Below are 11,456 nucleotides of genomic sequence, written 5' to 3' on the forward strand. Positions count from 1 at the left end.
ATTAGTAGTTTTCCAGTGCTTGCATGTTTGTTATCGTTTTATTCATCAAAATTAAAATGGCACTGACAGCAGGGGTGTTTTTAATGAACGTTACTACGTCGATTTGCCCTTGAAAGTATTAAAGCATAAAAGTCGAAATCGTTCGAAGAAAGCGTATACAGCTTCTTTCTTTCAAGCGGTGAATTCACTGAGTGCCTTTAGTTACGATTTCATACTTTTTTTTTTCTTCTAAAAACTGATAATTAAAAGGAATACCGGCCTAATAATGAGAAAAACTTTAAAATAACGGGAAATGGAATTGTGCTAAAGTGAGTAATTTTGTTTCTGTAAATAAAACAAGCTATGGCTTTTTTTTCGATCTCTGGTCAGCAATGTGGGTATTTCAAAAAGGAAGAAGCGAAGTTGCCGACCATTGTACTTCATTTTCAGTTTTGCGTAAATGCGTGAGTTCTTCGAGAAATACGCTTGTATTAAAGTGACTCAATTAAATTGTGAAATCGGCCCAAGGTGGCTATCATTTTTTAGTAAATTTCAAACCCATCATATGCCGCCAAGACTAAAACACAATTGCTTTATTTAAAAAAAGAATGTGTCAATTTTCTGGCGGTTCTTGGATTGGAACTGAGCCGAAGAAGTTTTTCTGGAGCTATTATTACCTTGGACCCGGGATATGATATCGTATAAATATAAAGTTTCCGTTGAACCGACTGAAATGAACTTGAAGATGGAACTGGTCCCAAATATAAGACACTGACTGACTTTAGACTGACCTTGCGCTTCTTTGTGTTTAAGTTTATTCAACAAAAAGTTGATAATGCGAGGATTTAACTCTGCCTAAGCAAACAACCGTCCGACATTTGTGTAAATTTCGCAAAGCAAATCGGATTTCAAATACAAGGCTGGAACACAAAGATCATCCAGAATATTTCACTTTTTCTGGTCGTTCTTGGATTGTCAAAGCCGAGGAAGTTTTTCTGAAGCTATTCAGTATTACCTGGTTTCCGGGTTATCGTATAACATAAAGTTGGCGTACGTTGACCCGACCGAAATGAACTTGACGATAAAACTGTCAAATATGGACAACTTGAGACTGACCTTTCGCTTCTCCATATTTATTCAACAGAAAGTTGATAATGCGAGGATTTAACTCTGCCTAAGCAAACAACATATGTCTCAGCACCAGTGCGACATTTGTATAAATTTCAGGAAGCAATGAAGTGAAATTATGAATCGGATTTCAAATACGGGGCTGGAATATCACGCCCTGATAATTTTGAGGTGATCTAGATCCTCAATTTGATTAATATGCCGTATCGTGAACGTTTTGTTGCCTGGCATTCGACATAACTTTTCAATTGTGCGTTTTAGGTTTTTTCGGTAAATGTCTTCACCCTATTTAACCGCTAAAAGAAGTCAAAAACCACTTTCTCTTTCTTCACGGAAGCTAGAGGCCCTGGAGCAAACGTACTCGAAAGAGAACCTTATCTGTATCGCCGCAAGCGTTCTGTTCTCCAACGGCAACCACAAGTTAATTAATGTGTTGTAGTATTGTCGCTAACCTGAAATTGCGATAAGTAACAAATAACATAGAGTTTTGGTCGCTTTTACCCGCAAAAACATGATCAGCACGGTCTAAATAAGGCGAAAAAATGCCTTCTCTACTTCTCCCAAATTCAATGAAAACTTTCCTTACTCGACTAAAGTAAATCACTTTTACTAATTTACAAATATTTTGGCAAGCTGCCTCCTGGCCATGGAATGAGTCTTTTTTTGATTGGGAGAGAAGTTTTGACAAACAAATATTAAAATGCAAAATTTAAATTATAATCGGACACATCGAAAGAATAAGCGAATCAGAAAGCAGATGTCATAGTGCGCGACAAGTTTAAAGAGAGCTTCGAAGACGAACACTCAGATTGACGTAAGTCTCGGCGTTGGCATGTAAATGCATGGAGCCCCAATTCAAGCTGCCCTGACTGAAGCGAAAAGCCGCGGAGCAAATGCCAAGTTGCCCAGATGAATGCTTCTAACTCGTCCAGCCAAAATATCGGCAACACTGGTGCTGTGTTCAGTCTGGGAAACATTATTGCGCAAGCAAGCTTCATCATTTTTATCTTAATCCTCGATGTCTGTGGGAATTGTTTGGTCATAGGAGCGATACTTAGTTATCGACGGCTCCGAACCACGACGAATTATTTCATCATCTCGCTTGCCGTGTCAGATCTCCTCATCGCGGCATTATCGATGCCATTCCGTATTCACCATACCCTCAATTCATTATACTGGAATCTCGGAATAAAGGTGTGCGAATTCTGGGTTTTTATAGACCTTCTCTGCTCGTGCGCCTCAATCACAAATTTGAGTTTGATATCCATCGATCGATTTCTCGCACTAACATTCCCGTTAAATTACAGAAGCATCATGACCAAAAAAAGAGGAATGGCTGCTATCGTTTTTGTTTGGGCATACTCAGGACTGATTGCTTCACTTTCGTTCACAAAGTGGACAGAAAACGCGCAAACGATCGCGGCCGGACAATGCCTAAAATCGGACAAATATTACTACCTCTTCTCAATCACCGCGGGGTTTCTTTTACCCCTAACTATTCTTGTTATTAACTACTCATTGGTCTTTCGATTGGCCTTCAAACAGGCTAAGAAACTGGAATCCATAAAATCAACGGCCATGGAGCTATCAGAAGCAACCGAAAATAACTCCCAACTCGATTCTCGGCCAAGCGTCGCTAGCGTTGGAAGGATAGAACGCAAGAAACGAAGATCCATCATACGCGAGTTGAAAGCCACCAAAACGCTCGCTGTGGTTATCGGCACGTTCATCATTTGCTGGCTTCCATTCTTCATTATAATGTTGACGATACAATTTTACCCGGTGCATTTGTGGGATATGCATCCGAGCACACAGAAGTTCATCGCTACTGTGTTTGCCTACGTTCTTCCATTACTGAACTCAGCAGTTAATCCCATTATCTACTCCAGCTTCAACAGTGATTTCAGATTTGCGTTTAAGGACATTTTTCTACGCATCTTTATTCGAAGACAGCAACGCTACGCTCAGAGGTCGTCTTCTGGAGGTGAAGACTTGATTACGGTGGTAACTTTTGCTCAGGACAATTGCAGCAACGGTAAGACTCCACATATAGATATTCAGGAATCAAGTTCTGACGAGGACGTTAAATCGATTTAGCTAGAACTACCCTGCGAAAAGGTACGCGTGAAAAACGTACTGGCTCTAATTTTGCCTCGCGAAGGGAAAAACGATGAGGAGCGCATTTTTCGCACTTTATTTAGTTACATACATGTGTTTATCAGATTGGTGCAAAAGGGCTTTCTCTTTCTTCCACTACACGAATTTGAACGATACAAATTTACAGTGTCGAATTTGCTAATGAAAACACGTATTTTCTTTTCTAACGTAAAATATTCATTAGCAAGGAAATCTAATTGTTTTGTATTATAGCTGATTACAATTTTGCGCCGACTGGTAGTTTTCATCTCGTCACTGATTAAAATTGTATTCGTAAAAACAAAAACATCGTGGGCATATGTGTAGTCACAACCATCGATTTATTTACATGGGAAGTAAGTGTCAAAATTTACGAAAAAGCTTACAAACGAGTAAGGCGTTTGTTTGGCGCAAAGATCTGCTTAACGACTTTGGACTGAGGAACCTATTTTAAGGCGGTTGTTTACTGCAAGCTTCTTCATTGAAAAGAGTGTATCGACAGTGTATCGATCTTTTTTTTTATGAATAATGAATGAGAAAAACTATTTTACAAGCCTTCTCCAAAGGTAACCATCGACAGAGCAACTGAATGAGAATTTGCAGTCCTTTTTTTGAATTTTCTTTTGCCATCCGTATTCCTCGGAAGGAGAAACTCCCGACGACGGGTAATTATCCGGCCGGAATAATGCACTGTCAAAAGTACACTTTATCATATCGGCGTAAAGTTTGAATATATTTTAGCCAACAATAGCAAATATTGCTCAAATAGAACACACTATTTCTTCCGTGTATTTGTCAAATGTTGCAAATGTTAACTAAATGTTGCAGTCTTCCTCTGCGTTCATTTCAAGAGTCTTTCGTGTTAATCCTTTCTAATTCCGCTATATTGTTCCAGTGTGATCAATTGTGCGGTGAATTAATTCTCCTTTAGTTTTGAAAGTCTCTCACAGTTCAAAGTAACATCTGCCTTATTCATTTGAAGCCGGGAAATAAACTCTCTCAGAGAGGCCGTGAATTTTTTAACTATGAATGCAATATTACAGCATTTTCTCGGCTCCTTTTTTTTTATTGAAAGATATTTCACTCGATGACAGCTTTCGACAAACGATAATTCTCGGATTGACTTATTTCACCTTTCCTATTATTTCCCTAAGGAACAAAACCCTGAAGAACATATTCAGAGCATCGTTGTTGTTTCAGCAACTGTAGTCTAACTCGCACATGTAAGCTCATTTTCTCTAATCGAGGAAAGAATTATTCTTTTCGCAAATGCTCGCTAGACATCGTTTACGATCAATTGAAGTTTAATTTCTCACTTTAAGCAAAACGCCTCAGTTTCTCTCTTTTTCTTTTTCCATAATTAGCCGTTTCGCACCCTAGTCACTGAAGCAAATTAAGTTGACAGATGTAGGTATGCAGTGAACCAATGCTTTTGCTTCAAGTCAAAATTTTGTATATTATTTAAGACAAGATCATTTACTTATTTCTACTTGTAAAAGTACAATTCGGAAGTGGCGTAGATCGCGCTGCTTACAATTTGAAACTTCAGTCGATCCTTTCAACCAGAAGCCACTTGTATTGTGCCGGAGCAGAGGAAAATAATATTCTCTTATGGATAACATTTTTGTTGTTGAACTTGAGCCAAACACGGAGTTTCTGAGCAAAATATATTTTCTTCCATTAATTTGTAAACAATGGACCCAAAATGAGACAACAAACACGAATTCCGGGTCCTTCCGCTTTGATTAGGAAAAAGCTAAGAAGGGTTGGACACTTGAAAAATCCCCATACACCTTGTCAAGGCATTAATGCAAATCGCGTTTAAAATATTCGCTCTTCGTTGCTTTAACAGCTGTTTTTTGAATGGTTATGAATAAATGTTCATCCGAAACGATTGTACTGACGTAAAAGTCATATAATGGGTTCACCAAGTTGAAGGGCTAAAAGAGTTATGTGCCCATTTGTTAGGATGATATCAACGTACGTGCTGTTGCTTGACATAAACTGTTGTGTTTTTGCAATGTTTGGCAGCGATCAGCTGCTCACACCAATGACGTTTTTTCTTCCCAGTTTACACCTTTCATCCTAACACACAAAGTAAACAACGTTTTAACCAGGGAAGCAACGAAAAGGAAGAAATCCAGGGCAATTTTCATGCAAAATATTGGAATCCACCGATTATGATTTTTTCCTCGTGTTCTATTGTAGCTTGTATGACTTTTTTTTTTAATTCTTGCGAAGCGCTTAAATTGTTCTTTTATGCTCGTAATTACCCTTTGCTGAAATGGAATCGCCTTCCTGTGCATATTGAACAGACATTGGAAAGACCAAAATGATTTTTCCCATTAAGATAAGCATGCATTCGATTGACGAGCTTACTGCCAGGTTCAGTTTTCGTCAAAATGCACAATGTATGAGTGTCGACTTTCCATTTTTCAAAATATCCTTACTCTAATCAGCTTAGTCCATTGAAGTTTCTCAAAAAATATATATATATCGCACAGTTTTTAGACGAGTCAAATGGAAAAATGTTGAGGTAACCATGGGCTAATAGCAAGTTCGTGCAGCATTCTGCTCATTGCTCCACGTGAGGTATTAACTAAATTTCGAGATTATGCTTGCAAAATCCGAAAAGACCTGTTTATGAAGATGGATAATCGCGTCGACTGGCAGCATTACAGCAAAATGGCCTTTGCTTCTTATTTTCAGTAATTTAAATATATTTAAGAACAAATTTTTATCTGACAGCGTCGTCTTAGCTTCAAAAAAAATTTCAGCCTTCTGCTTTTCACCTGTTTGAAGTGCTGGGTGAATACAGCATGGATAATGATGATAGCATGATGGACAGTAACCCAATAGCAGCAGAAATTGGAAACTTTTCTCTGTCGGGTTTGTACGTCAACGATATTTCATCTAGCCTCTCATTTATTAATCGTGTTTCAATAAACTGGACAGACTCAAATAAAGGTGGAAGAAATTTAAATCGCTGTAAATTCTCTTTTTTTTTTCAGTTGAATCTAACCAATCTGAATCAAGCTAAGAGTTTAAATCGAGCCGCCCAAATACTCGACAATCTCATTGAAGCAATATACTCCATTTTAGTGGGCGAAGCATAAACTTGAATACTCCGGATATTTTATGGACTTACTTTTCATAAGCTTTCGAGCTCTCCTGAGCTCTTGGTCACAAGACTGGTGTTGTTGGTGACGTCATCCTCGGAAGTAGGCGGGAAATTCGAAGGTTTCCGAGCGGCCCCCCTCCCTCTGTTCCTGAGGAGGTTGGTCCAGACGGGGGACAAGCAATCCTGTCCGATACCAAGACCTACAAGAAGCTGAAAGCAGACCCCACTAGCAGATACAAGAAGGAGTTCGGCATAGCCCGTAGAGACCTCAGGGACCACAAGGTAATCGACTATGCCCTGCACTCTAAACTGTACCCCACGTGTGACCAGGCCCCACGGTTCTACGGTCTACCCAAGATCCACAAAGTCAACTGCCCACTACGCCCCATTGTGAGCTCGATAGGGACGATTTCATACCAAATCGCCCGCTATGTTGCCGATATCCTGTCACCCCTAGTCGGTGAAACTGAACACCACGTCAAGAACTCCAAAGCCTTCGCCGAGGAAGTGAGAACCCTGCAGGTCGCCCCAGACGAAGAACTCAGGTCTTATGATGTCTCAGCCCTTTTCACCAGCGTTCCCGTTAACAAAGCCCTTGTACTGATCCACAAGAAGCTCGAGGAGGACTACACCTTGAAGGATAGGACCCCCATGGCCCCCAAGGATGTTGTGACTCTACTCGGTTTGTGTTTGAACTGTACATACTTCCTGTACCAAGGTCAGTTCTACCAAAAGATCCATGGAGCTGCAATGGGGTCCCCAGTTTCCCCCATTGTGTATAATCTGTACATGGAGGACTTTGAACAGAAGGCCATCGCGACGGTCGCGCACCCCCCTACCTGGTGGCGGCGGCACGTTGACGACACCCATACGAAACTAAAGAAGGCTTACGCCCAATAGTTCACAGACCATCTCAACAGCATAGATGATGACATCAAGTGGACCACCGAGGGAGAAGTTGAGACCCACTCCGAAGACAACAACACGGAGAGAGCCCTTGCGTTCCTGGACACGTGGTCCGTGATCAATGAGGATGGTACCATAAAGACGAGAGTCTACAGAAAGGTGACGCACACAGACCAGTACCTCAACTTTGAGAGTAACCACCCCTTGGAACATAAGAGGGGAGTGCTTAGGACCCTGGCCCATCGCGCGGAATCCATCGTCAGTGACCCCAAGGACAAAGAGGGGGAGATTGATCATTTCAGGACTGCTCTGAGCTACAATGGTTACCCTAGTTGGCTTCTGAAAGACCCTAAACAGCCCGCTGAGGAACAACAGCCTTCAAGTCAAGCCGCGACACTACCATCATCCGGCACCAGCAAGAAGAAATACCCGGTCGTCATGCCGTATATCCGTGGGTTCTCTGAAGAACTGAGAAGAATCCTGAAAGGCTACAACATCCCAGCCTACTTCAAACCATCTAATACCTTACGGCAACTACTGGTCAGGCCTAAGGACAAAATGAACAAACTCCAAGTCACGGGTACAGTTTACCACATTCCATGTGAGGATTGTCCGGCATCTTACGTAGGAGAGACAGAACGGTCGTTCAAGGCCCAATTCATGGAGCACAGACGCCCCAGCTCCTCTACTTCCAAGGTGTCCAGGCACATACACACTACTGAACCGGGACATTCCATCGATATTGCTAACGCAGAGATTTTGGAGGTTGAACCGAGGTGGTTTGAAAGAGGTGTGAAGGAAGCCATCCACATTCGGACTCTATGCCCTTCACTCAACAAGGACGGAGGCCGCTACAACTTGTCCCCCATCTGGACCAACCTCCTCAGGAACAGAGGGAGGGAGGCCGCTCGGAAACCATCGAATTTCCAGCCTACTTCCGAGGATGACGTCACCAACAACACCAGTCATGTGACCAAGAGCTCAGGAGAGCTCGAAAGCTTATGAAAAGTAAGTCCACAAAATATCCGGAGTATTCAAGTTTATGCTTCGCCTACTATCATATTCCCGGATAGATGAATCTTCACAGTACTATACGCCATTTTATTATTGTAAGAGATTCTAAGCTATTAAGGATGATCATTCCTTCCAAACTGAAGTTTAGGAAAAACAAGTCTCTCCTTCAAAATATTAGATATTATTCTGTAAACGTGACAGCATTTTAATCGCTAGCTTTTGTTTCTCGATGGCACTCGACCTTTCCATTCTACGCGAAAAATCACGACCACCGCTTATTTTTTTTTCCTTATCGGATCTAGAAGAATAAATGCTTGGCGTTTTCGACATTCCAGTTGTAGGACAGGGAGCCAGCTTGTTTTTCAACAACACACACACTTGACTTTACAAAAAACACGTTTGCCGAAGTAAGTCAACGTACAATCGCAGAGCACGATGTTTAGAAAATACGGTAACCTATCCATGCGAGAAATTTTGGTCGTACAACCGTCCCTCCGTAAGTTCAACTTTTCACTCTGCTGGAACCCGCGTTTTTTGGCGGGAAGTTGCATGGCCAGCACTTCGAACTCTGCGTTTTGATAAAACAAGCAAACATTTTGAAGACAACCAAAAAACAAGCTAAGTATTTTTAAATTCATATGCGGTACAAAGAAAGAAGAGAACAGAGCAGGCGAAGAGAAAGCGATGCTCAAGGGGAGCGACTGAGAGCACGAGAAAACAGGCAAATTATCAGTGACAAACAAAGAGAGAGAAAGAGAGAGAGCGAGGAGGAGCCCGAATAGAGAGACGAGATTATAGTGACGAGCAGCTGAAGAAAGAGAACGAGAAAACAGACTGAACTGAATGATGACGAAAAACAGTTGGCGATGAAAGAGCAAGAAGGACAACGGAAAACAGACTAATTTATAGCAATGAGCACCAGGAAGGACTGGTAGTATGGTAAGAAGACTCGTTATAAAAATATTTGAAAACAAAATCATAAATAAATAATAATCGAGGTTGGACCTCCAGCTCCGGCTTTCTATATTTTTAGGCTTACCTAAATATATATATTACAACTTCATAAAAAAATCTGTCGTAGACACGGTATAAAGTGTAAAAAAAAAGTTGAGAGCCGATTCGTTTCACTTGCTTAGGTTTTCTGGGGTAAATCTGGGAAAATGTGGTGCAGCAAACTAAAGGAAAACCGCTGGCCATTATCTTTGGGAGTTGCACAAAGATACATCTGGCCCCAGCTGTTCAAAAGGTGGATAACTATCCAGTTGATAAGTCATAGCGAAACCAATTGCGCTATCCAATGGATAGCGATTTATTCGGTGGATGGTGTTATCTACCTTTTGAACAAATGGGGCCAGATGTTACGCGGGGCCGGGGCCGGGGTGTTCTTTTTTTTCCAATTTTTTTTTGTTTTAATTTTCGGTCCTCATTCTCCTGTAGTGTTATATTCGAATGTTCGGCATCTTTCCTTCATTTATGGTGGAAATTAGTCAAACAGATATGGAACACACAGAAGCTACGAAAGGGGCATCTTTGTTTGTTTTTCGAAATTAAGAGAATTTCAGACTGAAATTGGACTTTTTGAGGGGAATATACGCTAACTGCTAGAGACACTGAAGACTCGGTGAGCTCCACATTTTAAAACCACATTTTAATGTTTACTTCTTAAAAACCTTCTCCGCAATACAATTATAACGAAACCGAACATAGTGTGACCGCGTGACTATCATCGTGGAACTCCGATTCCGTTTTTTTCCCTCAAGAAGTAAACATTACAATGCTACTTTAAAGTGTGGTGCTCAACGGGTCTTCAGTATTTCTGGCAGTTATATTTAGTTAAGTGGATCCCTTGAGCCAACAACGTATCACCCCCAGGAGGATCGCAAATGGATTCACAGTCCAAGTTGAGGAGAAATTGAGAGAAAGTTACTGGAAACTCAACACTGGACAACTTCTGGGGAAAACTGTAATTGTCCTGAGCGGGGATTTGAACCCACGTCCCCCTGATCACTAGTCGGGTGTGATGACCACTACACTATCAGGACAACCATGCTGGCAACATGGCTGATTGATCACTTAATGTGTGGCATTTACGTGGGACTCCCTAATGGGCCAGTTTTCTACGTGATAACGCTGGATCAACATGTGATTCACAGGCGGACAAGGGTAATTAATGTAAAGAGTCAGTTAAGTAGATCCCTATCCCCATCACACCCGACTAGTGATCAGGGGAACGTGGGTTCAAATCCCGCTCAGGACAACTACAGTTTTCCCCAGAAGTTGTCCAGTATTGAGTTTCCTGTAACTTTCTCTCAATTTCTCCTCAACTTGGACTGTGGATCCATTTGCGATCCTCCTGGGGGTGATACGTTGTTGGCTCGAGGGATCTACTTAACTGCAGTCTATGCCTAGAGGAAAAACTTATGATTATGAAAGGCTGTTCAAAGAACTTTCTTAATAATAGACGCTCTGAAATGTTTAGTAAGTGTCGTCATGTAATATAACACCATTATTTGTTTGTATGAGCTTATAGTAAATTTGACCTGTCAGTTGCCTGAAGATCGCCAACCGGCGTGGAACTCGGAGTAGCGACAGCTGATCTTTGCCTTATGTTTTTACTTTATATATATATATATATACATATTCAGCTGCGGGAGTGAGAGGTGATTTCAACGGTAAAAGATCTTTTGTATTCCTAGAAAAACTAAGATTCAATAAAAGTGAGTTTTGAAGAGGCTTGATAAACTGTGTTTGTGAAATGTTAATTTGACCATCCACCTGTCGTTTTCCCAAACTGTTCTTTTGTCCCATCCTTTGAGGTTCTTCAACACCATCTGCAAGTTAAACTAACAATATTTTCTTCAATAGACGACTTACCGGCCGAATAAGAATTCAAATGCTAATTTCGGGAGATAAGAGAGGATGGACATCAGGAAGTCAGAGAAGATCTTGAAACAAAAGTAGCATGTTTCATTCGAACCAACTAGTATTTTTATCCATTTCCTTTTTGCCTGATTATCTTCAAGTAGATTTTTTGTTTTTGTCTTGAAATCAAGCCTGAGAAATTCATATGAAGCAAAAAGGCAAAGACATTCCATTTATTTCTTGATGATAAGTTTTCACAAGATATTTTGACAAAATCGTATGGCCTCCCGACATTAAAGCTGACTCAGAA

General features: G+C 41.0%; 2 protein-coding genes across 2 annotated transcripts; both read left to right on the forward strand.

Annotated features, from left to right (window-relative positions):
- Positions 1-1,909: 1,909 nt before the first annotated feature.
- Positions 1,910-3,677, forward strand: LOC137975444 (alpha-1A adrenergic receptor-like). The gene has a single exon (XM_068822569.1). It carries the CDS (start codon positions 2,017-2,019, stop codon positions 3,202-3,204), a length of 1,188 nt encoding a protein of 395 aa, XP_068678670.1. The 5' UTR covers positions 1,910-2,016; the 3' UTR covers positions 3,205-3,677.
- Positions 3,678-6,062: 2,385 nt separating this feature from the next.
- On the forward strand, positions 6,063-8,275 carry LOC138010322 (uncharacterized). Its single transcript, XM_068857247.1, has 3 exons — positions 6,063-6,132; positions 6,420-7,082; positions 7,272-8,275. Exons 1-3 carry the CDS (start codon positions 6,063-6,065, stop codon positions 8,273-8,275), a joined length of 1,737 nt encoding a protein of 578 aa, XP_068713348.1.
- The last annotated feature ends 3,181 nt before the right edge of the window (positions 8,276-11,456 follow it).

Source organism: Montipora foliosa, chromosome 1 (assembly GCF_036669935.1).
Source record: "Montipora foliosa isolate CH-2021 chromosome 1, ASM3666993v2, whole genome shotgun sequence".
Lineage (NCBI taxonomy): Eukaryota > Metazoa > Cnidaria > Anthozoa > Scleractinia > Acroporidae > Montipora > Montipora foliosa.

Bases quoted from the DNA above. Each gene is read 5' to 3' on its own strand.
- LOC137975444 (XM_068822569.1), top strand. From the start codon at position 2,017: ATGAATGCTTCTAACTCGTCCAGCCAAAATATCGGCAACACTGGTGCT.
- LOC138010322 (XM_068857247.1), top strand. From the start codon at position 6,063: ATGGATAATGATGATAGCATGATGGACAGTAACCCAATAGCAGCAGAA. The intron at 6,133-6,419 runs GTTTGTACGTCA...AGCTCTCCTGAG, and splicing joins TGGAAACTTTTCTCTGTCGG to CTCTTGGTCACAAGACTGGT. The intron at 7,083-7,271 runs GTCAGTTCTACC...AATAGTTCACAG, and splicing joins TACATACTTCCTGTACCAAG to ACCATCTCAACAGCATAGAT.